Source organism: Cicer arietinum, chromosome 5, assembly GCF_000331145.2.
Source record: "Cicer arietinum cultivar CDC Frontier isolate Library 1 chromosome 5, Cicar.CDCFrontier_v2.0, whole genome shotgun sequence".
Classification (NCBI taxonomy): domain Eukaryota; kingdom Viridiplantae; phylum Streptophyta; class Magnoliopsida; order Fabales; family Fabaceae; genus Cicer; species Cicer arietinum.
The window spans coordinates 60,554,383-60,580,759 of record NC_021164.2 but is presented as its reverse complement, the minus strand read 5'-3'; the positions used below and the strand labels follow the sequence as shown (position 1 = coordinate 60,580,759).

General features: G+C 34.8%; 2 protein-coding genes, 1 long non-coding RNA gene and 1 pseudogene across 3 annotated transcripts in view; 2 read left to right on the top strand and 2 right to left on the bottom strand.

Annotated features, from left to right (window-relative positions):
- Positions 1 to 1,437: 1,437 nt before the first annotated feature.
- Positions 1,438 to 14,544, top strand: LOC101511239 (acetyl-CoA carboxylase 1-like). The gene is made up of 32 exons (XM_004500548.4): positions 1,438 to 1,713; positions 2,436 to 2,823; positions 3,230 to 3,436; positions 3,512 to 3,673; positions 3,960 to 4,052; positions 4,141 to 4,236; positions 4,318 to 4,491; positions 4,755 to 4,848; positions 4,948 to 5,135; positions 5,216 to 5,266; positions 5,344 to 5,383; positions 5,612 to 5,736; positions 5,824 to 5,940; positions 6,036 to 6,110; positions 6,207 to 6,263; positions 6,365 to 6,469; positions 6,735 to 6,821; positions 6,907 to 7,098; positions 7,175 to 7,363; positions 7,484 to 7,594; positions 7,682 to 7,768; positions 7,852 to 8,028; positions 8,437 to 8,514; positions 8,615 to 8,737; positions 8,850 to 9,119; positions 9,198 to 9,538; positions 9,793 to 10,030; positions 10,139 to 10,494; positions 10,622 to 10,835; positions 11,541 to 11,717; positions 11,859 to 14,012; positions 14,122 to 14,544. Exons 2-32 carry the CDS (start codon positions 2,467 to 2,469, stop codon positions 14,176 to 14,178), a joined length of 6,792 nt encoding a protein of 2,263 aa, XP_004500605.1. The 5' UTR covers positions 1,438 to 1,713; positions 2,436 to 2,466; the 3' UTR covers positions 14,179 to 14,544.
- A 1,002-nt stretch (positions 14,545 to 15,546) lies between these two features.
- Positions 15,547 to 21,299, bottom strand: LOC101510602 (uncharacterized). The gene is made up of 10 exons (XM_004500547.4): positions 20,837 to 21,299; positions 19,668 to 19,742; positions 19,453 to 19,591; positions 18,582 to 18,703; positions 18,201 to 18,404; positions 17,936 to 17,995; positions 17,508 to 17,646; positions 16,804 to 16,922; positions 16,057 to 16,287; positions 15,547 to 15,896 (listed from the first exon to the last, which is right to left on the bottom strand). Exons 1-10 carry the CDS (start codon positions 21,218 to 21,220, stop codon positions 15,702 to 15,704), a joined length of 1,668 nt encoding a protein of 555 aa, XP_004500604.2. The 5' UTR covers positions 21,221 to 21,299; the 3' UTR covers positions 15,547 to 15,701.
- Positions 21,300 to 23,451: 2,152 nt separating this feature from the next.
- Positions 23,452 to 26,377, bottom strand: part of LOC101510930 (sulfate transporter 1.3-like) — a 4,774-nt pseudogene continuing 1,848 nt past the window's right edge.
- LOC113786727 (uncharacterized) overlaps positions 23,974 to 26,377 on the top strand; it is a 3,842-nt gene continuing 1,438 nt past the window's right edge. Inside the window, exon 1 of the long non-coding RNA XR_003473019.2 lies at positions 23,974 to 24,113. This is a non-coding gene — a long non-coding RNA (uncharacterized lncRNA). The remainder of the gene's footprint in view (positions 24,114 to 26,377) is intronic.

Genomic DNA, 26,377 nt, shown 5'->3' with positions numbered 1-26,377 from the left:
AAATTTGACGACCTCTAAACAACCTTATAAAAAATTGAGCAACTTTCAAAAGAGATTCATTATGACCCAGCTATCAATCTTAAATGGGTTAAAATGATCCAACCCAATCCAAAATAAGTGATATACTCATTTGTATTAGAGTGTTGAATAACCAAATAACAACCCAAATTTACATAAGTGGAAATGTACATATATTTAACGGAAAAAGGAACCTACTAACTCCCACCTATAACACAAACCCATGCTTTAATCAATATTAATTAATTTATATACTTAACATCAAATCTATCAACTAAACAATTAATTAAATGGTAGCTCTGTTTATCATCTGTGTCTTTCCTTTATCATTAAAAAAATCAGATTATTTTTTTCACTTCTCCAATCTTCTCAAAAGGGATATGGTCACATGATTTATTTTAAACATTAAAATAATTTTAACAATTAATGAATAAATTAATAATTTTTGTGTGTGTTCTAATCTCTGATGCTTTGTACTTTTTCTGTTTTGTCTCAAAACTATAAAATTTTAAAAAAATTAAGATGTAATTGATGATATTTTTTCTTTTATATCTTTAAAAATTCATAAATAGATATTAAATAAATTATATTTAATAAATAAATAATAAAAAAACTAAATCAATCTAAATATATTATCTATTAACATATGTTCAAGGACTAAACAAAGAGTAACATTATTGTATAATAAATAAAACATTAGATTCACGTGAATAACAATCATATATGTTTGAGGGGTCAGCTCTTGATTTGTTTTTTCACTTTTACCAAATCTCCAGAAAGTTTATACTTTACTAATAAAACTTGAATGAAGTACCTTACCATTGTATATTAGTTTTACATTAATATTTAATGAGAGTAACTTATTTTATTATACTTGATTACCATTTTTAAAATACAATTTTAGAAATAAAATAATATAAGAAAACAATACATTTCTTTAAATATAATGTAAAATTAGTATATAAAGACAGCAAACATGATTTAAATTTTATTAATTAACAATATAAAAAAATAGTTGGAATAATAATAATAATAATAATATTTAAAAAACGAACTAAGAAGCAGAGATAGTTGGAGAGGGGTGATTCATGAAATTTTAGCTTCCATATTTGACTGGTAATGAAGAAGGGTTGGTGGGCACCGCCAAGAAACTAACTTCGCACAGTCAATAGAGGCGCCCATTACCATTTTCATTTTCATTTTTATTTTTATTTTCATTTTCATTTGTGTTCCTCCTCAATCTTAACCCCAAATTATTATCATACTATCAAACAAAATCAATTGTTTTTTTTTTTTTTTTACTGATTTTGTTTTGTTACCGGTATTTTGAATGAATGAATAATAATAAATAATAATTACTATTCACAGGTAGAAAAAGGGGGTAGGTAGCTGGGAACTACTTCTTCTAAGTCTAGTGCAGTAGGAATAGTATATTTAGAGAGAGAAAGATAGAGAGAGGTGTTGTTGTGGAATAGGCATGTACCACGTGCTACCTTCATTCAAGACACCCAAACCAAACCTACCTTTTCTATTTCACACTCTCTAATATCAGCTTCGGTTTGGTTGGTTTCTGTATGATCATCATTTACATACATACATTCATTCTCTCCAACATTTCTACTATAACCTCTCTAACTCACATCAACTAATCAATTCTTCATTTCTTCTTCCACACACTTCCCTCCTTCCAACAAGGTTTCTCTTTCTCATCCATTTCTTTTTATTTTATTATTTTAAGTTCTGTTACTTCTCTATGCTTAGCTGATTTTGATTGATATTGGAATTAGTCCAAAAGTTTTCTTTTTGGTTGGTAGGTTGCTTCATTCAAACTTTCTATTATATGCCTAATCTAAATGTTAAGGGATTATTTGGTTCCAAAATTTTAGTGATAACAATAGCAATCATTGCATACTGTTTGTTTCTTTTTTTGCTATACCGCATCTGAAAGTGAGAGTGATGGAGAGAGATACTGAACTATTTGGCTGTGTTTGGATGTATATATGTTGTAGTGAATGGATTTGTAATAGAATTTATCAGGTGGAGCTCTGATTTGTCAAAATCAGACATAGTTTTGAGTGCTTTCAAAATTGGAGTTTCTTACCAAATCCATATACCGTTGACCAAACAGAACATAACAGTTATTTTTTTTTTTAATAATTATTTTATTCCTTTTGCCCTGTATGAATCTTGCAAGATAAGTTAAGATGGATTTTTTTTTCCTTCTATTGTTTGTTTATATGTTTTATCTTGAGTTTCTTCTATACAAGAAGCTATATGAATATTTCTCATGAAAGTTTTTCTGGATTTCTATAGACTGAAGAAGCAATATAAATTGGATCAAAGAAGAAAAATAAAAACTAACTTCTAAATGATATGCCTTGAACTGCTGTTAAGCTATTTTTCTTTTTACGGTGCAGTGCGTTGGAGACAGCTAGAAGAAGAACAATAATGGCTGGTGTCGGGCGTGGGAACAGTGGGAGTGGATATATAAACGGCGTGAACCCAAATAGGCACCCTGCTACAATTTCTGAAGTAGACGAGTTCTGCAATGCTCTTGGGGGAAACAGGCCGATTCATAGTATATTGATTGCAAACAATGGAATGGCAGCGGTCAAGTTTATACGTAGTGTTAGGAGTTGGGCATATGAGACATTTGGCACAGAAAAGGCTATCTTGTTGGTTGCCATGGCTACTCCAGAGGACATGAGAATCAATGCAGAACATATCAGAATAGCTGATCAGTTTGTCGAAGTACCTGGTGGTACCAATAACAATAATTATGCCAATGTGCAGCTTATTCTTGAGGTGCGTGATTTTAACTTTGTGAGGTTTTGTACTTCTAGTAATTGTCGTAGTAGATTTTGTTAAGGAGAGTAATGAATAGCAAAGCATGATAATAAAATTGTATGTCTTTATTTGTACCATATTTTTCTTTTTATGAATGCTTTCAATTGAAATGTCATCCGGAAGAGAGAAAGTGTATTTTCAGACTTTTCCACTAGAAACTTAACAAATGTGCACATTGCAAGACATTTGATAAAATGTGAACTGCGTTGTTTGTTTCTGTTGCTTTGCTATCTTTCTTGTTGCCTATAGGTTCCTGCAGCTTACTGTTGTAATTCAAATGATTTCAGTGCTTATGTAGTTATGATTATTTTGGCATACATAAATTTTAAATTTTGCTGACGGTCGTGCAATGTGTACTTCTCAGATTGCCGAGATAACTCATGTTGATGCGGTGTGGCCTGGTTGGGGTCATGCATCTGAGAATCCTGAGCTTCCAGATGCATTAAAAGCAAAAGGAATTGTATTTCTTGGACCTCCTGCAGTATCTATGGCAGCATTGGGAGATAAAATTGGTTCTTCGTTGATTGCTCAAGCAGCAGAAGTGCCAACCCTTCCATGGAGTGGTTCTCATGTAAATTTCATCTCCCTTTGCGGTGTATTTCTTTAGTATGGGGTTCCCAACTTACGACTTTGTAATTTTTCACAGGTGAAAATTCCTCCTGAAAGCTCCTTGATTACTATTCCTGATGAAATTTACCGGGCAGCATGTGTTTATACAACAGAAGAAGCAGTTGCAAGTTGTCAAGTTGTAGGGTACCCTGCAATGATCAAGGCGTCTTGGGGTGGTGGTGGTAAAGGCATAAGAAAGGTTTGCTTCTTGTGTGGTCAACTTCGTAGCATATAGAAAATCTTTTAGTATCAAAATCTATGAAGCACTTACGGAGACATTCGACACGGCACTAACATTGACATGTTAATAATTTGAGAAAGTGAAAGTGATTGAATGTAATTACACGTATCTGTGTCGGACACCGGACAAACTTTCAATATGAAGTGTTAGTGCTTCGTAGATCAGTGATGATTGTGCCAATCATATTTTTGGTGTGTTTTGTAAGGTAAAAGTTTAGAAACTAACAGACATGTGGATATTTTAGGTTCATAATGATGATGAGGTAAGGGCATTGTTCAAGCAAGTTCAAGGTGAAGTTCCGGGCTCACCTATATTTATAATGAAAGTTGCTTCCCAGGTTAGATAAATGACTGAACTTTGATCTGAGTGAGCGTGATTCTTTGAGTTTTGATCATATTCTGATGATCTCTCTTGCTTTTAAATAGAGCCGGCATCTTGAAGTCCAGTTAATTTGTGATCAGTATGGAAACGTTGCGGCTTTGCACAGCCGTGATTGCAGTGTTCAAAGAAGGCACCAAAAGGTATGAAAATCTTCCGTTGCTACGCCAAATTGTCATGGTGGAATGAATCTCACAAATGACATAATTGGTCATCTGTAACAGATTATTGAGGAGGGTCCCATTACTGTAGCACCTCCAGAAACGGTGAAAGAACTTGAACAGGCAGCTAGAAGATTGGCTAAATCTGTAAATTATGTTGGTGCAGCTACTGTTGAGTATCTTTATTGCATGGAAACTGGCGAGTACTACTTTTTAGAGTTGAACCCCAGACTACAGGTGTTGTACTATATCCTCGATTTTGGGTCACACCGTAATTAATTTGTTTTTCTTTTATGTCTTGATTGCTTCTCCTTTTTATTTGGTTCTCCCCTTGTTTGTGATTGATATGTTAGTATTTTGTTTGAAAGTGGACATAGAAGCATAGTGTTCCTTATGATAATGCTTAGAATTATGCGTCGACATAGGCATTTGAGCTTAGTATTTTTTTTTTTTCATGTTGATAAATATTTTCTGATTTTGTTGTGTTTATTGGTATATAGGTTGAGCATCCTGTTACTGAATGGATAGCCGAGATAAATCTGCCAGCAGCACAAGTTGCCATTGGGATGGGTATCCCTCTATGGCAAATTCCTGGTACAGCTTCAGATATACTTTTTAATACTATTAGTGTTCTATTCTTGTTTGCTTGTTTTCTTACCTATATTTCATGTGTCTCACATTCTCACTTAACAGAGATTAGGCGTTTCTATGGGGTGGAACATGGTGGTGGGAATGATGCTTGGAGGAAAACATCAGTTTTAGCTACCCCTTTTGATTTTGACAAAGCAGAATCTACAAGGCCAAAAGGTCATGTTGTGGCTGTGCGAGTGACTAGCGAGGACCCCGATGACGGTTTTAAGCCTACAGGCGGGAAAGTGCAGGTTAACTACTAAATCCAACAAGAATCTCATCTTTTATTTCATGCTTCACATTACATGTACTGAGTTAAATATTTGCACAGGAGCTCAGCTTTAAAAGCAAACCAAATGTGTGGGCATATTTCTCTGTTAAGGTAAGTCTTCTATTTCTTCAAATGTAGGTTTAACTTGAATGTTGAGGTGCTAAATTTTGGCAATTATATGTTTGCAGTCTGGAGGAGGAATCCATGAATACTCAGATTCTCAGTTTGGTAAGTATGTTTAACTTGAATGTTGAGGTGTTAATAATAGTGATCGATTATTTTTTTCTTACTTTTGTGCCATACATAATATTTTAACATTGCATTTTTCTATGGTAATTATAACTTTTAACAGTGTTGAACTTTTTCATCAGTAGGGATTCTAATAAGGACTATATTTATCCAATGAGTATATAATTATCTTCTATTAGCTGGTAATAGCCTTCTGTTTTACCTCAGGACATGTTTTTGCTTTTGGAGAATCTAGGGCTTTAGCAATTGCAAATATGGTTTTGGGGCTGAAGGAAATCCAAATTCGTGGAGAAATCCGGACCAATGTTGATTACACAATTGATCTTCTGAATGTAAATCACTTACCATGATGGCAAATTAGTTTTATGAGAAGTGTGTATGGTGCAGAAGTGACATTATTTCAATATTTGTTCTGTCAGGCTGCAGACTACAGAGAAAACAAATTTCACACTGGTTGGTTGGACAGTAGAATTGCAATGCGTGTTAGAGCAGAGAGGCCTCCTTGGTATCTGTCTGTTGTTGGAGGGGCACTCTATGTAAGCAATGCTTTTTTATATATATTTTTCTCCTTGAGTTTTTGTTAGTTTCTCATCCTGGAATTCACGACCTCTGCTTTATCCAATTAATACAGAAAGCTTCTGCCAGCAGTGCAGCTTTGGTTTCAGACTATGTTGGCTATCTTGAAAAGGGACAAATCCCTCCTAAGGTATTATATACAAATGGGAGAAACATGTGATTCATAGTGCATCTCACTCTGTTCTTAGTTTCTAGTGATACTAATGTCAGCTATTAATTATGCCAGCGCATATCTCTTGTCCATTCTCAAGTGTCCTTGAGCATTGAAGGAAGCAAATATACGGTATGTATCTTATAAATTCAACTTGATGGAAATTATTTGTAATTCCCTTACCTTTTGACAATGCTCAATTTGCATAACTCATCCTCCAAAACAATTTCTAGATTGACATGATACGAGGAGGACCTGGAAGTTATAAATTGAAATTGAATCAATCTGAGATAGAAGCAGAGATACATACTTTACGTGATGGAGGTTTGCTGATGCAGGCAAGTATTGTTCTATGTACTACTTGTGTTTTTGTAGTTCTCTCCACTACAGGATTACTCATCATAATCAACTTTATATTATACTGATCTATTTCTCTCTATTTTCATATTACCATTTGATACAACGTTAAAGAAAACTTTATCTCCCATTTAGCTAATACTGTGTTGTTTTATTCTGGAAATCACTCCTTTTAGTATTTTATACTGCTCCTTTATTCTATATCTGATTCATGATTTCTTAACTGGTAATTTCTGCTTGTTACAGTTGGATGGAAACAGTCATATATTATACGCAGAAGAAGAAGCAGCAGGAACTCGTCTTCTAATAGATGGAAGGACTTGCTTACTTCAGGTGAAACTAGTTCACTTCTACATTAAAAGTTCTGTTTCTTTTTTATTGTGGCTGATGTAAGTTTCTGAACCCCTTTTACATGCAGAATGATCACGATCCATCAAAGTTAATTGCTGAGACACCATGCAAGCTTATGAGATATTTGGTTGCGGATGACAGTCACATTGATGCGGACACACCGTACGCTGAGGTTGAGGTCATGAAGATGTGCATGCCTCTTCTTTCCCCTGCTTCTGGGATTATTCATTTTAGAATGGCCGAAGGTCAAGCCATGCAGGTATGTAGTGTTCTACACAGGAAGTACAAGTACTCAAAATGAAAGAAAAATGATAAGAAAGAATTCTATTTTGCAGGCTGGTGAACTTATAGCAAGGCTTGATCTAGATGATCCTTCTGCTGTAAGAAAGGCAGAACCCTTCAATGGGAGCTTCCCAATCCTAGGCCCTCCAGCTGCAATTTCAGGTAAAGTTCATCAGAAATGTGCAGCAAGCTTAAATGCTGCACGGATGATTCTTGCTGGCTATGAGCACAATATCGATGAAGTGAGTAAATTCCTCTTCTGGATTTCATTTACAATGTAATCTGACAATAGTTTTGGATTCTATTATTATTCCGAGACTTGTATATACCTGTTTTGTTAACAGGCTAGACATTTGTTTCAGGTTGTTCAAAATTTGCTGAATTGCCTTGATAGCCCTGAATTGCCTTTCTTTCAATGGCAAGAGGTATTGGCAGTTCTGGCAACCCGTCTTCCCAAAGATCTAAGAAATGAGGTAAATGGACACCTTGCTTGTTTTTCCCTCTGATTTAACATTTTTCTGATGTGATCTGAAATGCCCTTGAACTATGTGGTTTGTCAGTTGGAAGCAAAATATAAGGAGTTCGAAAGTATTTCAAGCTCACAAAATATTGATTTCCCTGCCAAATTATTGAAGGGAATTCTTGAAGTGAGTTGATGTTCCTGAATTTCTCATTCTAATGTTTTCCCTTTTAATACATATAAATTCATCAGGTGTGTTTTATACTGCAGGCTCATCTTTCCTCCTCTCCTGAAAGAGAAAAAGGAGCCTTAGAAAGACTAGTTGAACCTCTGATGAGTCTTGTAAAGTCTTATGAGGGTGGAAGAGAGAGCCATGCCCATAAAATTGTTCAATCTCTTTTTGAAGAGTATCTTTCAGTCGAAGAACTATTTAGTGACAATATACAGGTTAGTATGATTATTTGTTTGCTTGTACTAATATTATGTGCACAATTAAATCTATTATGACCTTGACCTTTTGTCTTCCACCTGCAAAATTAGTTTTTCTGGATGATGTTACAAAAATGCATGATTTGTTGTTTTTATGTCTTATTTAGCTACAGCACACCGCTTAATCATTTTGAGTTATTTATTTACGGGAATTAAACTGCTTATTGAATATCTCAGGGCGCTCATAAAAATCGGTCAACACAATTTTTCCCCCCTTCCATTTCCACGTTCATTTCATCTAACTAACTATTGGTTTATCATTCAACTATGTAGAAGCGAAGAAGCTATTTTTAAGATAAAAGGTTTATTCTAATCATTCAGTACCCCAGATTATTCATGACATTTTTCCTTTCTCCTGACATCTAGGCTGATGTAATTGAACGACTCCGTCTTCAATACAAGAAGGATTTGTTGAAGATTGTAGATATTGTGCTCTCTCATCAGGTATAAAATTTTATAAAATTCTAAGCTTGAGTGATTTGCCTCCTTGATGTCTTATTGACATGGTACTGAAATTATATTAACTGCATTTCATGGGTTTCAGGGTGTCAAGAGCAAAAATAAGCTGATACTGCGACTAATGGATAAACTGGTTTACCCTAACCCTGCTGCCTACAGAGATCAATTGATCCGATTCTCCACACTAAACCATACAATTTATTCTGAGGTTGGTCATTCCTCCCTCAATTATGTACTTTCATTTTTATCCTGTGTATGATACTTATAATTTCTTTAGAACATTTTGATTCTAATCCGGATTTGTGAACTTCTTGATGCAGTTGGCTCTCAAGGCAAGTCAGCTGCTAGAACAAACTAAATTGAGTGAACTTCGATCCAGCATTGCTAGAAGTCTTTCTGAACTTGAAATGTTTACTGAGGACGGTGAAAATATTGATACTCCTAAGAGGAAGAGTGCCATTAATGACCGAATGGAGGACCTTGTGAGTACTCCTTTGGCAGTTGAAGATGCCCTTGTGGGTTTATTTGATCACAGTGATCACACCCTTCAAAGGAGGGTTGTGGAAACTTATATTCGTAGGCTCTACCAGGTACATCAGTTTTACTGCTATAATCTGATATCATTTTGATTCTAAATGCCTGTTTTAATTTCTAGTATTTTCTGTCAGCCATATCTTGTCAAAGAGAGCGTCAGGATGCAGTGGCATCGATCTGGCCTTATTGCTACGTGGGAGTTCTTAGAAGAGCACGTTGAACGGAAGAATGACGTTGACGACCAGACATCGGAAAAAACAGTGGTCGAGAAACGTAGTGAGAAGAAATGGGGAGTGATGGTTGTAATTAAATCTCTTCAATTTTTGCCAGCAATTATCAGCGCTGCATTAAGGGAAGCAACCAATAACTTTAACAAAGCACTTAGAAGTGGTTCTGGTGACTCAAGTACACATGGTAATATGATGCATATTGGATTAGTGGGAATCAACAACCAAATGAGTTTACTTCAAGACAGGTAAAATCTCGGAAATTGATTACATTATTTTGAACCTAGTCTTGCAATTTGATTAATAGTCTAGTTCTAGTCTTTTAACTTAAAGGCTTCTTAAATCCTATTGGTGATGATTGGGGTCAGTATCAAATCGAACAATATTAAATTATTAGTTTTCATCTATAAACTAAGTGCCAGATTGACTACTATTTTCTTTTTGAACTATGAACGGGAACATCTTTTGTCTTCTTGACAAGCCAATTTGTGGTCTTTTGCAGTGGTGATGAGGATCAGGCTCAAGAAAGAATCAATAAGTTGGCCAAAATACTCAAAGATCCGGAAGTAGGCTCCACAATACATGCTGCAGGTGTTGGAAATATTAGCTGTATCATACAAAGGGATGAAGGGCGAGCCCCGATGAGGCATTCATTTCACTGGTCTGCTGAAAAGCTATATTATGAAGAGGAACCTCTGCTGCGTCATCTGGAACCTCCCCTATCCATTTATCTTGAATTGGTTAGTTTTTCAACGGTTCAAGTCCCAGTTTTGTTTTATATGGTGGGAAAGAAGCATATTCCACTTGTATGTTTGATCTTTAACTCCCTAATATTTGTGTGATTATAGGACAAACTTAAAGGCTATGAGAATATACGGTATACACCATCCCGAGATCGTCAATGGCACCTCTACACGGTTTTGGATAGCAAGCCACAACCAATTCAAAGAATGTTTCTTAGAACACTTTTAAGACAGCCAACCACAAATGAAGGATTCTCTTCTTATCAAAGGCTGGATGCAGAAACTTCTCGTGCACAATTGGCTATGTCCTTTACTTCAAGGAGCATTTTTAGGTCCCTGATGGGTGCAATGGAGGAGTTGGAACTTAATTCACACAATGCCACCATCAAATCCGAACATGCCCATATGTACCTCTATGTCATCCGTGAGCAGCAAGTAGATGATCTTGTGCCTTTTCCCAAGTAATTATGACTCCAAACTTTGCTATGTTGTATTCTTTTTTTAAATAATATTCATGTATATATTGTCTTATTAGTGTCTAGTAAAGAAGATTTCATCTGGTTTTTACAAATTGGATGTTAATATCAGGAAAATTAACATAGATGCTGGTCAAGAAGAAACAACAGTTGAGGCAATCTTGGAAGAACTGGCACAGGAAATCCATTCGTCTGTCGGTGTAAGAATGCATAGATTAGGGGTTTTTGTATGGGAAGTCAAGCTCTGGATTGCAGCATGTGGACAGGCAAATGGTGCTTGGAGGATCATTGTAAACAATGTGACTGGTCATACATGCACTGTACATGTAAGTCTTTATTTTCTTAAAAGTTTCAAGGAATGCTTCCTGAATGCCACAACTTTCCTACTTAGAGCGTAACAAATAAACCAGAGGATTAACCATGTTAATAATGAATACAAATCAATTTTATTATGTATTTGATAGAGAAGTACTAATTAGCATCAAGTGCTATTTTTATAGCCCATACCCTCTAAGTATCAACAATGAATAAGCCTTTCATGAATACAACTCGTTATCAATTCATCTATTGGAGTTGTTTGTAAGACTTGTGATGAAACCTTTTGATTGGAAAGGCTCTTTGGGTAGGAGAGAAAAGACAAGCAAAAAAATATAGCAAGAAATTGGGTGGAATGTTATTCTTCTTTTTAGGAAATTTTAGCTGCAAACTATTTGATAGTGTCTTTCTGTGTTCTAAGTTTCTAACACAATTATTTGGTGCATTTTCATGGGTTTCACTTAAACAATTGGGCCAAGATTTTAGTGGATGTCTTTAAAACAATTGGGCCAAGATTTTAGTGGATGTCTTTAAAAAGTTTCTAACACACAATTATTTGGTGCATTTTCAAGTGCGATCATTAGGTAATTAGAAAATAAGTTGGGATCATCTGCTTATGAACAATATATTCTTATCGTTAGATGAAATTCACCTTCTATATTAATGGAGATTTTTTTTTGTAGATATTGATTTGATTCATAATTTCTAAAATGCAGATATATCGAGAAGTGGAGGACGCTACCACTCATAAAGTGGTCTACAGTTCAGTCACTGCAAAGGGTCCACTGCATGGTGTACCAGTGAACGAAAACTATCAACCTTTGGGAGTTATTGACCGAAAACGTCTTGCAGCAAGAAAGAGCAGCACCACATACTGCTATGATTTTCCCCTTGTAAGTGAGATTTAAAGAATTTAGCTGATAGGTGGTTTGTTGTCTGTCTGTTTATGTATGTAGACCATCTCCTTTTAATCAGTGGATGACAACAAAACAAGTCATACTAGGTTATCTGATGAGAAATGCTTCTTCTTGCAGGCATTTAAAACATCCTTGGAACAGTCATGGTCAATTCAACAGACAGGAATTCAAAGAGCCAAAAATAAGGATCTCATAAAAATAACAGAGCTTAAATTTTTAGAGAAAGAAGGTAGTTGGGGTACTCCTCTTGTTCCTGCGGAGCGTCCTCCTGGACTCAACGATGTTGGCATGGTAGCCTGGTCCATGGAAATGTGTACCCCTGAATTTCCATCTGGAAGGACCATATTGGTTGTTTCAAATGATGTGACCTTCAAGGCTGGTTCTTTTGGCCAAAGAGAGGATGCATTCTTTAAAGCAGTAACTGATCTTGCCTGTGCAAAAAAATTACCTTTAATTTACTTAGCGGCAAATTCTGGTGCTCGTTTAGGTGTAGCCGAGGAAGTCAAAGCTTGTTTCAGAGTTGGTTGGTCCGAGGAATCTAACCCCGAACATGGTTTTCAGTATGTATATTTAACACCTGAGGATTATGCTCGAATTGGATCGTCCGTGATAGCACATGAATTAAAGCTTGAAAGTGGAGAAACCAGATGGGTTATAGATACCATTGTTGGTAACGAGGATGGACTGGGAGTTGAAAACTTGAGTGGAAGTGGGGCCATTGCCGGTGCCTATTCAAGAGCATACAAGGAAACATTTACATTGACATATGTGACCGGTAGGACTGTTGGAATTGGTGCTTATCTTGCTAGGCTTGGAATGAGATGCATACAGAGGCTTGATCAGCCTATAATTCTTACCGGATTTTCAGCATTAAACAAACTTCTCGGTCGGGAGGTTTACAGCTCTCACATGCAACTTGGTGGACCTAAAATCATGGCAACTAATGGAGTTGTTCATCTTACAGTTTCGGACGACCTTGAAGGTGTTTCTTCTATTTTGAAGTGGCTTAGCTACATTCCTTCTCATATAGGTGGTGCACTTCCCATTCTAAAGCCCCTCGATCCCCCAGAGAGGGAAGTGGAGTATTTACCGGAAAATTCATGCGATCCTCGTGCTGCCATTTCTGGAACTCTGGATGTTAGTGGAAAATGGCTTGGAGGCATTTTTGACAAGGACAGCTTTGTGGAGACACTAGAAGGATGGGCAAGGACCGTTGTTACAGGAAGGGCAAAGCTTGGAGGAATCCCTGTCGGAATCGTTGCTGTAGAAACACAAACAGTTACGCAAATAATACCTGCTGATCCAGGTCAGCTTGATTCTCATGAGAGGGTTGTTCCTCAGGCTGGGCAAGTGTGGTTTCCCGATTCTGCGACCAAGACAGCCCAAGCAATATTGGATTTCAACAGAGAAGAGCTTCCGCTTTTCATTCTCGCAAATTGGAGAGGCTTTTCGGGTGGGCAAAGGGACCTTTTTGAAGGAATTCTTCAGGCCGGTTCAACTATTGTGGAAAACCTTAGAACATACAAGCAGCCCATATTTGTATACATACCAATGATGGGTGAACTCCGTGGCGGGGCTTGGGTTGTTGTTGACAGCCGAATCAACTCAGACCACATTGAAATGTATGCCGAGCGAACAGCTAAAGGTAACGTCCTTGAGCCAGAAGGAATGATTGAGATCAAATTTAGAACAAGAGAATTGTTGGAGTGTATGGGAAGACTTGATCAACCATTGATTACTTTGAAGGCAAAACTTCAGGAAGCCAAGAGTAACAAGGACTATGGTACAATTGATTCTCTGCAGCAGCAAATTAGATTCCGCGAAAAACAAATTTTACCTTTGTATACCCAGATAGCTACCAAATTTGCTGAACTGCATGACACTTCCTTAAGAATGGCTGCAAAGGGTGTAATCAGAGAAGTTCTGGACTGGCGTAACTCCCGTGCTGTCTTCTACCGGAGACTGCACAGGAGAATTGGCGAGCACTCGCTGATCAACAGTGTGAGAGATGCTGCTGGTGACGAATTGTCATATGTATCTGCCATGAACTTGCTCAAAAACTGGTATCTGAATTCTGATATCGCGAAAGGTAGAGAAGATGCTTGGTTGGATGATGAAGCCTTCTTCAGATGGAGGAATGATCCCGCAAATTACGAGGATAAACTAAAGGAGTTGCGCGTCCAGAAACTGTTGCTGCAGTTGACAAACATTGGCGACTCAGATCTAGATTTACAAGCTCTACCTCAAGGTCTTGCCGCCCTTTTAAGCAAGGTAAAGTAAAACACTCATTATTGTTTAGTTACATTAACAGTTTAATGTTTACAATTTGCTTCATCATGTCTTGAAATCTGGATATATGATTATTTGAATTCTCGTGCAGTTGGAAGGATCAAGTCGCAATAAGTTGACCAATGAGCTTCGCAAGGTACTTGGTTAGGAAACAATAGATGCTCTTGTAATGTGGCCAGTCACCTCATGTTGTATTGTGTTTGCGCGTCATTGATGTGTGACTGTATAGAAATGTACCCAATCTATTTGTGCAATTGAATCCCTTGGATAGGATGTTATCAACAAGGGAAAATAAGTAGCAGCATCCCTCTCAGAAAATGGACTTTTCACTGTAAATCACTTCAGTGTTGAATAGATATTTAATTTATGCAGTTAGAGGATCACAACCAGCATCACAAAGTTTGGTCTAGTTATTTTCTGGTTGATTGATTCTTTGCGTGTATCTGAATAAATATGTAATGATTTGTAGCATTGATTATTTTTTATGCATAATAACAAAGTTTTGGGCAGTCCACATATGCTTCCCAACATTCATAGTCACCCACTGGCGGTGGATGTGGATTTATGAAGTTTTTTTACCAAATATATCAAGCTTTCCAACAAGTTTTGTTTGGAATATTTACAGGCATTTTCGCTAACTTTGAACATTATCACAGCATAATGTGTGGGTGGATGAATGAATGATTGTGACAACTACTAATGAATCTAAGGAACAAGTTTTAAGTTTATAGAAGTGTTGTGTCTTTTATACAATTGTATTAGAGCCAAGTTAGGAGAGTGATCTAGGGAAATGCAGCTAAAACAATGAAAATATTGTTTTTGTTTTGTTTTTTCCTCAAATTAATTATGTATGATATATGTTGTTTTCATTGTTAATCTTTTAAAAAAATTACATCTGTAATATTTAAATAATTTTTTATTAAAATTAAATTCTGTAGAGTTTTTCTTCATGGCGAACCCAAAACACGGCAACTCATAAATATTAAGGATTCTTCGTCATCTTCATATTTTCATTGCAATATATATTCAACAAAGAATCTCAAATTGTTAAAAAACATAGTCAAAACATATTCTAATTTCTTCATCGCAATAAACATAGTCTAATGTTTTCTTTCCCTTATAACGACAAATCTACTCAAACCTATCTACCATTTTTGTTAACAAAAATAAAATATACTTAAATCCATTTAATGTGTTCCCCATCTTTTCTTTCGTTCCTCCATTTTCTTATTAATTTTTTTCTAATCACCTTTCTAGAAACTACTTAGTCACTCAAATAAAACTCATCTTGAAACCCACCTTTTTTATCTTATCTTTTTGGAATCTCATTCTTCTCTCTTTAATTTTTTGGTTTAGCCACCCTTTTAATCTTCTTTAAGATGGTTTTTTCCACAAACCAATTGCTGATTTTTTCCCGTTTACCTGGATTTCATGTGTCACTTTGATTAATAAAAATGTCCTCTTCCCCAAGTTTTTTTTATAAAAAGTAACAACTATTTGATCCTAGTAGAAAAGGTTATGTGAGAACAGCACAATAAATAATTATTAATTAATTATACAACAAAACTGATCCCCACGGCTTTAAAATATTAAATCCATGGAGAGGCAGGTGTACTGGCCCAGAGCCAGATACAGATAGAGTTTATATGATTGTAGAGAGCAAACTGTTTATTATTTACCAATACAGAACTTGGCAAATATATTAGTTAAAACCTCCTCTGATATATCTTCTCCATTTATTTGTCCAAGGGACAATGCAGCATCTCTCAAATCAATTGTCCAAAAATCCAGAGGTAGTTCTTCCATTATTGATGATTGTAATCTCATAAGTGCTTCCTTCGTCCGAACAAGTTGTTCACATTGTCTCTGCAACATTGAACATCGAGAGTCAGATGATGTTACCAAACATAGATACATGATACCAGGCTTTCCCAGCAGCCAATTGATTCCTTCCCATTCGAAACGTTAAATTTTTTGATGCTAGACTCAGTGAGAGAGACAGAAAGCTAATACGATATAATGATACCTGATTGATGGTCCATTTGCGACCCCCAGCAGCAATGCCATCCATGCCTACAAGCTCTAAAACTTCCCTCTCTAAATCTTGTAATCCTTGACCGGTTACAGCACATGTAAACACTTGTTTGCTGAAAATTTTGTGACTGTGACATCTTTTGTCCCATTCAGTCTCAGCATAAGGCTTGCAGTCTATCTTGTTGACCACAAGGATTACTGGGGTGGAAGATCCAGTTGATTCCTGTTTTTACAGAAAGATTAAATGAAGATCGCAAACTAATATACATTTTTTATTGTCTGACAGCATGGTAGAAAAAATGAAACCAGGAAACAATTTAATATCAAAAGAAAGATATAAAGTGCAATGTAAAATCTTTAGTGTTTTAGGGGCCTTATGCTATAGAATGTCTTTTTCTTGTGTAGTAACAATAGGATCTAAGTGTCTTTTTTGAGGACTTAGCTCTGTTTGATCCATGTTGATGATCTCATGTATCAAGAAGAGACTTTAATTATTGTAGTGACTAAAGGATGGCGAGCCAGGTGTTACTGTGCTGTGTGCCCATTTATCATCTGTTAAGATATATTTAGGTCTGGTTCAATGCTCTACTGACCAACAAATATTGATATTAACATTGCTCTCAAATGTCAAATCTCTCTCCATATAAAAAAAGTAATATCTTTACGGTATCTAAGGAAAATAATATCAAATATCATGAATAGGAAAGTAAACAGGATAAAGATAATTGTGCGGTGAAACCTTTGCAGATTGAATCTTTTCAAGAAGTTTGGTGTCTTCAGAAGTCCACCCTTCAACAGCACTCACAGTCATGATAATTAAATCAGCCCCTCTAGCAACAGCTTCAGATCGCTCTACACCTATTAAGAGCATAGATACATGCAGATCAATATGGTTAAAGTAGCACAACATTGATGAACATGCATGCAACCAGATACCTCTAAATACTGCTTAATAAAATCCAGTGAAGTTGCTAACCCTGTATCTACCGAGTAGAGATCCTCTCCATTTTTTTAATAAAAATGGAGATCTCTATTACTATGTTTTTGGTGTATAAATATCCAATTAATGTCACATATTTTAGTAAAGTGTGTCCTTACATCACTTATATATCCAAAAACTATAATAATGAACATCTCCATTTCTCGAGGATCCTCTTACCCATATCTAACAAATTTAATTTGATTTTCCAGGAGTTTCTATTTCATAAAAGTGAGAAATATTTGCAAGTCTATATAAATATATTCACCTAGTAGTTTTGATTCTTTTTCTTAATTTGACAAAAGAATGGATTCTAACAAGTTGAAGATATCATAAAACGACCAAATCACGCCGTTTTATTTCAATTGTAGACATTATAATCACACTTGATGGGACACCAAACAACCTGGTGCAACAAAAAATGTAGACAACTTGGTCTTAAAGGAGAAAAAGGAAAGTCTTACCAATTTTTTCCACAATGTCATCAGTGTCCCTGATGCCTGCAGTATCAAGAAGGGTTATGGGGATGCCATTGATGCTGATACTTGCTTCGATCACATCTCGAGTGGTTCCAGCAATTTCAGTAACTATTGCTCTCTCACTCTGCATACTACAAGAAAACCATGCTCAATAAGTTAAATAATCATGAAGTTAAGTATGCCAAGATGACTACTAATATGGACTCCACTTTACCCAAACACAAACATTTACTAGTACTAGTTACAGCCCTTAAATAAATTATGGAGGTCAGAAGCCAATTGAATATAAAATAATGATGAAGTGAATTGTTCAATCTTCTAATACCAAAACTAATAATTTCTACACAATAAATTCATCAAATGAATACATTATCAAATTCTAGTAGTAAATAAGTAAAGTAATTCCGACATACTTTGCTCCATGCATTCAGAAGGCTTGACTTGCCGACATTAGGACGGCCAACAATTGCTATCTGCAAACATTTCATATTAAGATAGATTAATAATTAAGGCTAATATTAGGGAAATAAAGAACAGACATCATAAGATTCATATAAAATTAGACACACAGAATTGTGTCAGTTAAAAGAGCAAAATCCTATGCCTATTACAACATAAGAACACTTTATAACAAATAGGCAATTGTTACAAAACCCAAAGCTATCTGCAGGATCATACCTGTAATCCAGATTGCAGAAGCTTGTCGTAATTTGCCGTTTCCAATGCATTCTCAACATCTTGTGACATATGGTGGATTTTATCCATAATCACATTCAAATCTATAGGTGGCATCTCATCATCAAAATCCAAACGAGCTTCAATCTCAGTGAGCAACTCAATGCACATATTTCTCAATGATCTAACAAGAGAAGAGAAACCACCCTGTCCAATAAGATAACAATTTTCAGCGCAGATTATCAGTCATCACCAGTAACAAGAATAACACCAAATTACATACAGATGCAACCAAAGATCCAAGTCTCACATCTAACACAAGTTAAGCACATAAAATCACGATACAATAATAAAAAGAAGAAACTAAAGTTGAGCTACACATGCCTGAATTCCTTCCAGTGCTGCATCGGCGGCAGCCACGGAATTGGCCGCGATCAGTCTTGCAACATTTTCAGCTTGGGTAAGATCCAAACGACCGTTTAAAAAAGCACGCAGAGTAAACTCTCCTAAAAGAGAAAAACACCAATCACCAAACTGCAATGTACTTCATTCTACAATTACAGACACATATATGCAAATATCTATGAAGCTTGGATACATAACACGGACACGGATACGCAAATACGAGAAATTTATGAAATTCAAGATACGACACACGACTTAGACATGGTAGCAAAATTTTATAAAAAACTTAAATAGATGTAGAACATTTATAAAGAAAGCTAGATTGATCATTTATCATTATTGAAAAACTATAATGAAAGAGAAATTGATCATCTCTCATCAATATATAACTAAAATGATCACAATTTGAAAAAAGATATTTGTGAACAATAACAAAAATTGTAGAGCTTTTGTCTAATTCAAAATATATTTTAACATTGTCGTCGACACAGAAGCTGTAACAACAAAGAAGAAAGGGAATTATAGGGCTTCTCTTTCTTTGCAAGGGAGAGAGATGGTTTTGTTACTTTCAAGAACAAGAAAGATCTATCTGGTCTTGCCACACCATATCCACGATTTATCCCAACTGTACCATAACTAATTTGTTTTATTTTAAAATATTTAAAAGGAGATTTCTATAGTACATTGAAAAATTAACATGTTTTGGTAGTATCAAAATTAAATCGCCAATACTTGAATGACATGTCATCCATGTACCAAAACTCTTATTACAGTGCATTCATTTTAAGCACAATGTATTGATGAAGCTTTGATTGAACAAGTAAGTGTAAGGAGTAGGTTAATAAGAAACCTGGTTGAGCAAGTGTTGCTCCAGCTTCCAAACAAGTTCTAAGCACACGACGCAAACACACTTCATTCCCATGACATTGAAGTTCAACCACATCTTCACGAGTATACGATCTCGGTGCAAGCATGGGAACCGCCAAAACCTAACAACATAAACAGAACCATGAATTTCAAAAATATTCAATCACCGAAAAACCCAAACAAACACAACATACTAACCTCATCGATGACATTTCCATCGGAATCCAATACGACGCCGTATTCAACAACATGACTAGTAGGCTGCCACATGTTCTTCGCGGGTCGAAATACCCGACACGCAATAGACACCGCGCTAGGACCCGAAAGGCGAACGATTCCGACGGCAGCAGGGGGACCACCTAACGATGTTACAATGGCTGCAATTGTTGTCGAGTTTACAACATCAGTGTTTTCATTCTCAACTCGCTCGTCTTTCTTCACAACAACTTTGTAACTGTAGTTATTAGTTGAACTTGCACGAGAAGAAATAAGACACTGCCGCCACGTGGCGCGACGATTTATAAGAAAACACGTGGGTCGGGGTGGGAGAGTGAAGAAGCAGTTATAGGTGTTGTTGGCGTGTAACATGTGACGAAATACAATGCGGAAAGAAGCAATAGCCATAGCCATTTCTCTACTTCTTGTTTCTGCTATCTGTTCCTCTTGTTTCGTCTACCTATCCATCATCTTCATTCTTCACCCAACCTCAACAATTCTGGCCCGATAGGCCCATTTGACTTTTTGGGCCAAAAGGCCCATTCGGCTAAACGTACAAACTCAAGACAGTTTTATCTCCTTCGTATTTATACAAACTACCTATTATGTTTTTCTTTTAAAAAAAATGAAAAAATTTCTATTCAACTTAATTCAATTTGAAATTTAAAAAAAAAAATAAATCTTTTTTGAAACAAATATGTTTCAAAAAATTTAAAGTTTATGTACTTAAAAAGTATTAAAATTTTTTTTAAAGTTTTCCAGTACATAAATATATACAAATATATTTTAAAAAATTTAAAGTTTGTGTTTATTGAAAAATTTATAAAAAAAATTCAATATATAAATATATTTTAAAAAATTTAATGTTTATTCAAAAAACTTTTTTCAAATTTTATGCAAGTGTTGCTCCAGCTTCCAAACAAGTTCTAAGCACACGACGCAAACACACTTCATTCCCATGACATTGAAGTTCAACCACATCTTCACGAGTATACGATCTCGGTGCAAGCATGGGAACCGCCAAAACCTAACAACATAAACAGAACCATGAATTTCAAAAATATTCAATCACCGAAAAACCCAAACAAACACAACATACTAACCTCATCGATGACATTTCCATCGGAATCCAATACGACGCCGTATTCAACAACATGACTAGTAGGCTGCCACATGTTCTTCGCGGGTCGAAATACCCGACACGCAATAGACACCGCGCTAGGACCCGAAAGGCGAACGATTCCGACGGCAGCAGGGGGACCACCTAACGATGTTACAATGGCTGCAATTGTTGTCGAGTTTACAACATCAGTGTTTTCATTCTCAACTCGCTCGTCTTTCTTCACAACAACTTTGTAACTGTAGTTATTAGTTGAACTTGCACGAGAAGAAATAAGACACTGCCGCCACGTGGCGCGACGATTTATAAGAAAACACGTGGGTCGGGGTGGGAGAGTGAAGAAGCAGTTATAGGTGTTGTTGGCGTGTAACATGTGACGAAATACAATGCGGAAAGAAGCAATAGCCATAGCCATTTCTCTACTTCTTGTTTCTGCTATCTGTTCCTCTTGTTTCGTCTACCTATCCATCATCTTCATTCTTCACCCAACCTCAACAATTCTGGCCCGATAGGCCCATTTGACTTTTTGGGCCAAAAGGCCCATTCGGCTAAACGTACAAACTCAAGACAGTTTTATCTCCTTCGTATTTATACAAACTACCTATTATGTTTTTCTTTTAAAAAAAATGAAAAAATTTCTATTCAACTTAATTCAATTTGAAATTTAAAAAAAAAAATAAATCTTTTTTGAAACACATATGTTTCAAAAAATTTATTGTTTATGTACTTAAAAAGTATTAAAATTTTTTTTAAAGTTTTCCAGTACATAAATATATACAAATATATTTTAAAAAATTTAAAGTTTGTGTTTATTGAAAAATTTATAAAAAAAATTCAATATATAAATATATTTTAAAAAATTTAATGTTTATTCAAAAAACTTTTTTCAAATTTTATAAAACACATTTATGTATAAAAAATTTTAAAAAATATTTTCTAAAATACAAATATGTTACGGAAAAACTTAAAAGGTAGAAATATAAATTTAGCGGTACATAGTAAAATTTTCGAAACTCTGTTGGCCCGTATTATGCATTTCGCATCCAAGCCCGATCGCAAATGTTAAGAGCTTCTACCATCCTTCCAATTTCCACTTAATTAAAGATGTTTCCTAGATACACCCCCATTTTACTTCGAACACCTTGGATTCGAATTATTTCAATGAGTGCATTCGCATTTTTGTTAAGAAAAAATATTATTATTATCTTATTAAAAAAATATCAATTATTAATATTTAATATTATCATCAATTTTTTAAATTCATATGATTTATCCAACCTTTGGAAGAAAAAGAATTATTCAACCATATTTAGGGATTTATATATATGTATATATATAGTATTTTTATTTTATATAACAGAACAAAACTAGAAAATGGAGAAGGCTAGAAGAAAATAGAATAGTTTTTATGTTTAAAATAAAAGATAAATAAATAAATAAACAAAATTTTAATATTATATCTCTTGCGATGAGTACAGTAGGTGCTCTTCAGAAAGCAATGTTAACTCTTGCATGAATAAAGTGGCAAAAGAAGGGCAGGTTCATACAACTAACCTCCATAAAAAGTAAACGAAAAAGAAGAAAAGAAAATTTTCGACGTGGATTCGAATATAGAAAGTGCAATAGTTCTTTACACAATTGGCTCAACTGATGTTTCTATATGCATCTTTCCGGAATATTGGTGAGCTTTGTGGCACCATATGTGGTCACATGGAAATTACACTCTTGAGATTGATAATGGAATACAAGAATGTGGTGGTTAATGCGGCCAGATACAAAAGCGTGGTAAGTTTATTTTAAAGATTAAGACACTATATGATTTGAAAACAGATTTTAATTTTATGTAGTTATAAAAAATATAAGAAGAGAGTCTTAATTGTTTTTTTTTTTTTGGATAAAGGAAGAGAATCATAATCTTACACTTTAATCAAAAAGTTATTTGATCAATCAATCGATCTATGTGTTAAATTTTTATGCTCACATCACTTGATAGATGTATATGAAATTAACAAAAATTGTTAAAACTGAAGAACTAATTAAACTATAACCAAAAAAGTATATGGAGACTAAAATTATAAAAAAAAAAATTGATTTAAATACATTTTTATCCTCTATTTTAACTATTTAGAAAGAAAAAAAACTGATTAAGGGTTTAGGGATGTTTGTTATTTTGGTATAATATATAACTAACATATTCATCTCTTGATTCATAAAATATATAAATGACAAAAATCTCTCTTGAGATTAAGAACAATATTCAACTCGGACCGTATGTTAAACTAAAAAATATGTATCGAAAATACTCTAATAATTGTTTGGAAAAGAATTATTTAATTTTCATTTGCCTACTTTTCTATTTCGTCTTGATTTATTTTCTCATATTTTTTCCTTAATTTTAAACATCATTTCTCTTGTATTATTCAATTTTTACTTAAAGTCATTCTACCTTTCTCATTAGCCTAAAAAGTCAAATATTTGTTCGCCTTATGCCAAAACTCTTAGATTAATAATACAAGATACGAGAGATTATCAAGACTCGAAAAAGAAACTCTAATGACAACAAATACCAAAATTCGATGATTTTACTAGAAACAAATATTCAACCTTTGACTTAATTACTCAAGTGACAAATCCTCAAGCTCAAAGTGAACCCCACCTCATCAAGAAATGGAAGAAAGAAGTTAATATTTTATTGCAACATGCAACATCATACAATAAATACATATATGTATTTATTTTATTTGGAGCCGGGGCAATGAGAGGAAGGGAAGAACACCTCTTATGAAAAATGACATCACTCTTCATCCATACAGTGACCCGTGTTAGTTAACTGCTATAGACAACAATACATATGTATATTAAAGAAAAAACTATAGGACTATTGTTAATGATTATTGTGAGTGCACAACCTGTACACCTTTAATTTAATTTCCTCACTTTAGGATAAGGATCCCATAGCACTAATTTTGAGTGTCTGTCGGATATATACTCCCCTCCCCTTTCTATCAACTTTTGTTAGTGATATCATATCATATAATATAATATAATATCCTTTTTGACTTTGCTACCAACTACTATGAAAGCCATGTATGTCAATTTCCATTAACTCTCATCTCACATACATCCCAATGAACAATTTTCATGGGTTCTCATCCAACTTTGGAGAACAATATGCAACAGCCTCTGCAACTGTGAGGAAGATCTTGTCCTCACCAACTACGTTTGCAAAATTTGAAGTGTAAAGTTTGTCTGTCACTGCAGAACCAGGATTTGCCAGAACTAGCTGCTCAAACCAAAAACACATCTTGGTAAGTAAGTAACAATTAACAAATTTTAGTTTTTTATTATATGATATTTATAATAACATAACATTATCATAGGAGACATGATTAATTTAGTTATACCTGAACACCTCTTTTCTCAAGACTTCTATGTAACTCTTCAAAGGCTTGTATGCCACTTGTATCAATGTCAGTAACAGCTGCAACATAATCACAAAACTTAGTCTAAAAAACCAACATGCAAATAATATTTTTTACTTGAAGAATATAAGATTGAAAAAAAAAGGACAAAATTAGAGACTAACGTGACATTTCAACTATCAAAAACTGAATTTTTGTGTGGTAGTCTCCTTTTACCGTTTCTTCATCTGTAAGCCATCTTAATATCCTGCAACATAATACATTTTAAGTTTTTCAGAAAAATGTTGTCAAGTGATTCTTCTTAACTCATTTGAATAGGACAAAAGAGGAAAGTGACTTTTTTACCTTTCTTTAACATAGTTGGAGTTGGAAAAGTATATTGCAGAATCAACTCTGACAATGAGTACACCTGAAACCTTACTAGCTTCTGGGTATTGTTGGATGTTTCTATAGACAGCAGTTCCAGGAATCTTTCCTAAAATAGCTGTTCGAGGCCTTGTCACTTGTAATAGGATCTTTGCAAAGGATATAGAAACCTGTCAGGGTAGCAATAGTTAACCAAGTGAGCAATACTAGACAGTGTTTAGGAATGACCACAATTCTGGTATTTATAATGAAGTAAAAAGACGCCAGTTAATTATGGTATGCGAAAATCGAATGTTTATGATATATTTTTTCTTATCTAGTAATTTAATTTAGCTTGTCTTTCAAGTCAATTTGTTTTTGTCCTACTTAGTGTTAGTCTTAATTAAGCCCATATGTCCTTGAACTTTTATGGATTTAGAGTTGGGTTCAAGGTTAGAAATTTGACAAGATGGATAAACATTTAAGGCTGGATGGAGAATACTGGATTTGGATTTGTTGTTGTGACACATTCGCACAGTCAATACAATGATGCCCATTGGATCGAGATCAAACGGTGCAGAAAACAAGAAGATTTTGATTTTTTCTTTAAACTCTAGAGTACCGAGTTGAAATCTGATTTCATTCGATCTTGACCCAACGACCATGGTTGTGCTGATTGCGTGAATGTGTGTGGTTTGTAACTGTAGCCAATCTAAATCTGAAGAATAACATGTCTTATGAACACCACTATCAGGGATTACTTTGACAATTTAGAGCATAGGTTAACTAAGTTTTGGTACTTACAGCAATTAGAAGTCCTATCTCAACTGAGACGAAAACAACTCCAAAGAATGCTCCCATGCAAGCAATAAAATCAAATTTATCAATCTTCCAAATCAAAATTGCTGCCTGATAGTCCACAAGGTTGATGACAGCCGAAATGATGATGGAAGCAAGAATTGCATTTGGAGTGTACTTAAAAAGAGGAGTGATGAATTGCAGTGTTAAAAAAACAACTATTGACATCACAATATTAGAGACTGCAGTTTGGCAGCCAGCCATGTAATTTACCGCCGACCGAGAGAAAGAACCTAAAACAAAAAAATAATGGATCAGATGCTAAAATACTAGTCTTAACACACTCTCGTCTTCTCTTCATGTTGAATAAATTGACAATTTAGTCCATAAAATTATAGATGTATGACACAAATTAATCTCTGATATCAGTGAAATTTAAATTTGATGACAAAAAGTAGTAATAGTTATAAATTTTGTCTTGGATCTTAATTCTTACCAGTTGCCACATAACAGGAAGTCATCGAACCAACAATATTCATTGTTCCTAATGCCACCATTTCTCTGTTTCCATCCAGTGAATAGTCCTTCATAGAAGCAAATGTTCTTCCAATAGCTATGGCTTCCTAATAACCAAAATGAAATAGTTTACTTAGAAATGAAGTTAATGGAGACATACTCATCAAGAGAGGCACTAGTATCGATTTTTACTTACGGTCAGTGCGATCATGCCTGCCATGACGCCAATTTTAAAGCCTTTTCCAAGGTAATCGCCGCTAAAATAAATTTCTTTAACAGATGAAGGATTGATCCCTTTCTCTATGTGATTTACCTTAACATATCAAAAGACAAAAACTTTAGTTCTGTGGTAGTTAAGAATGGAAACTCATTACGCAATATTCAGAATGAGAATGGAAAAATTCATATTCTTACAATTTCTACTCCTTGCTTATCTGCACGTGTTATGAATACAAAAAAAGTGGACAGAATAACGGATATCAACGGGGCGA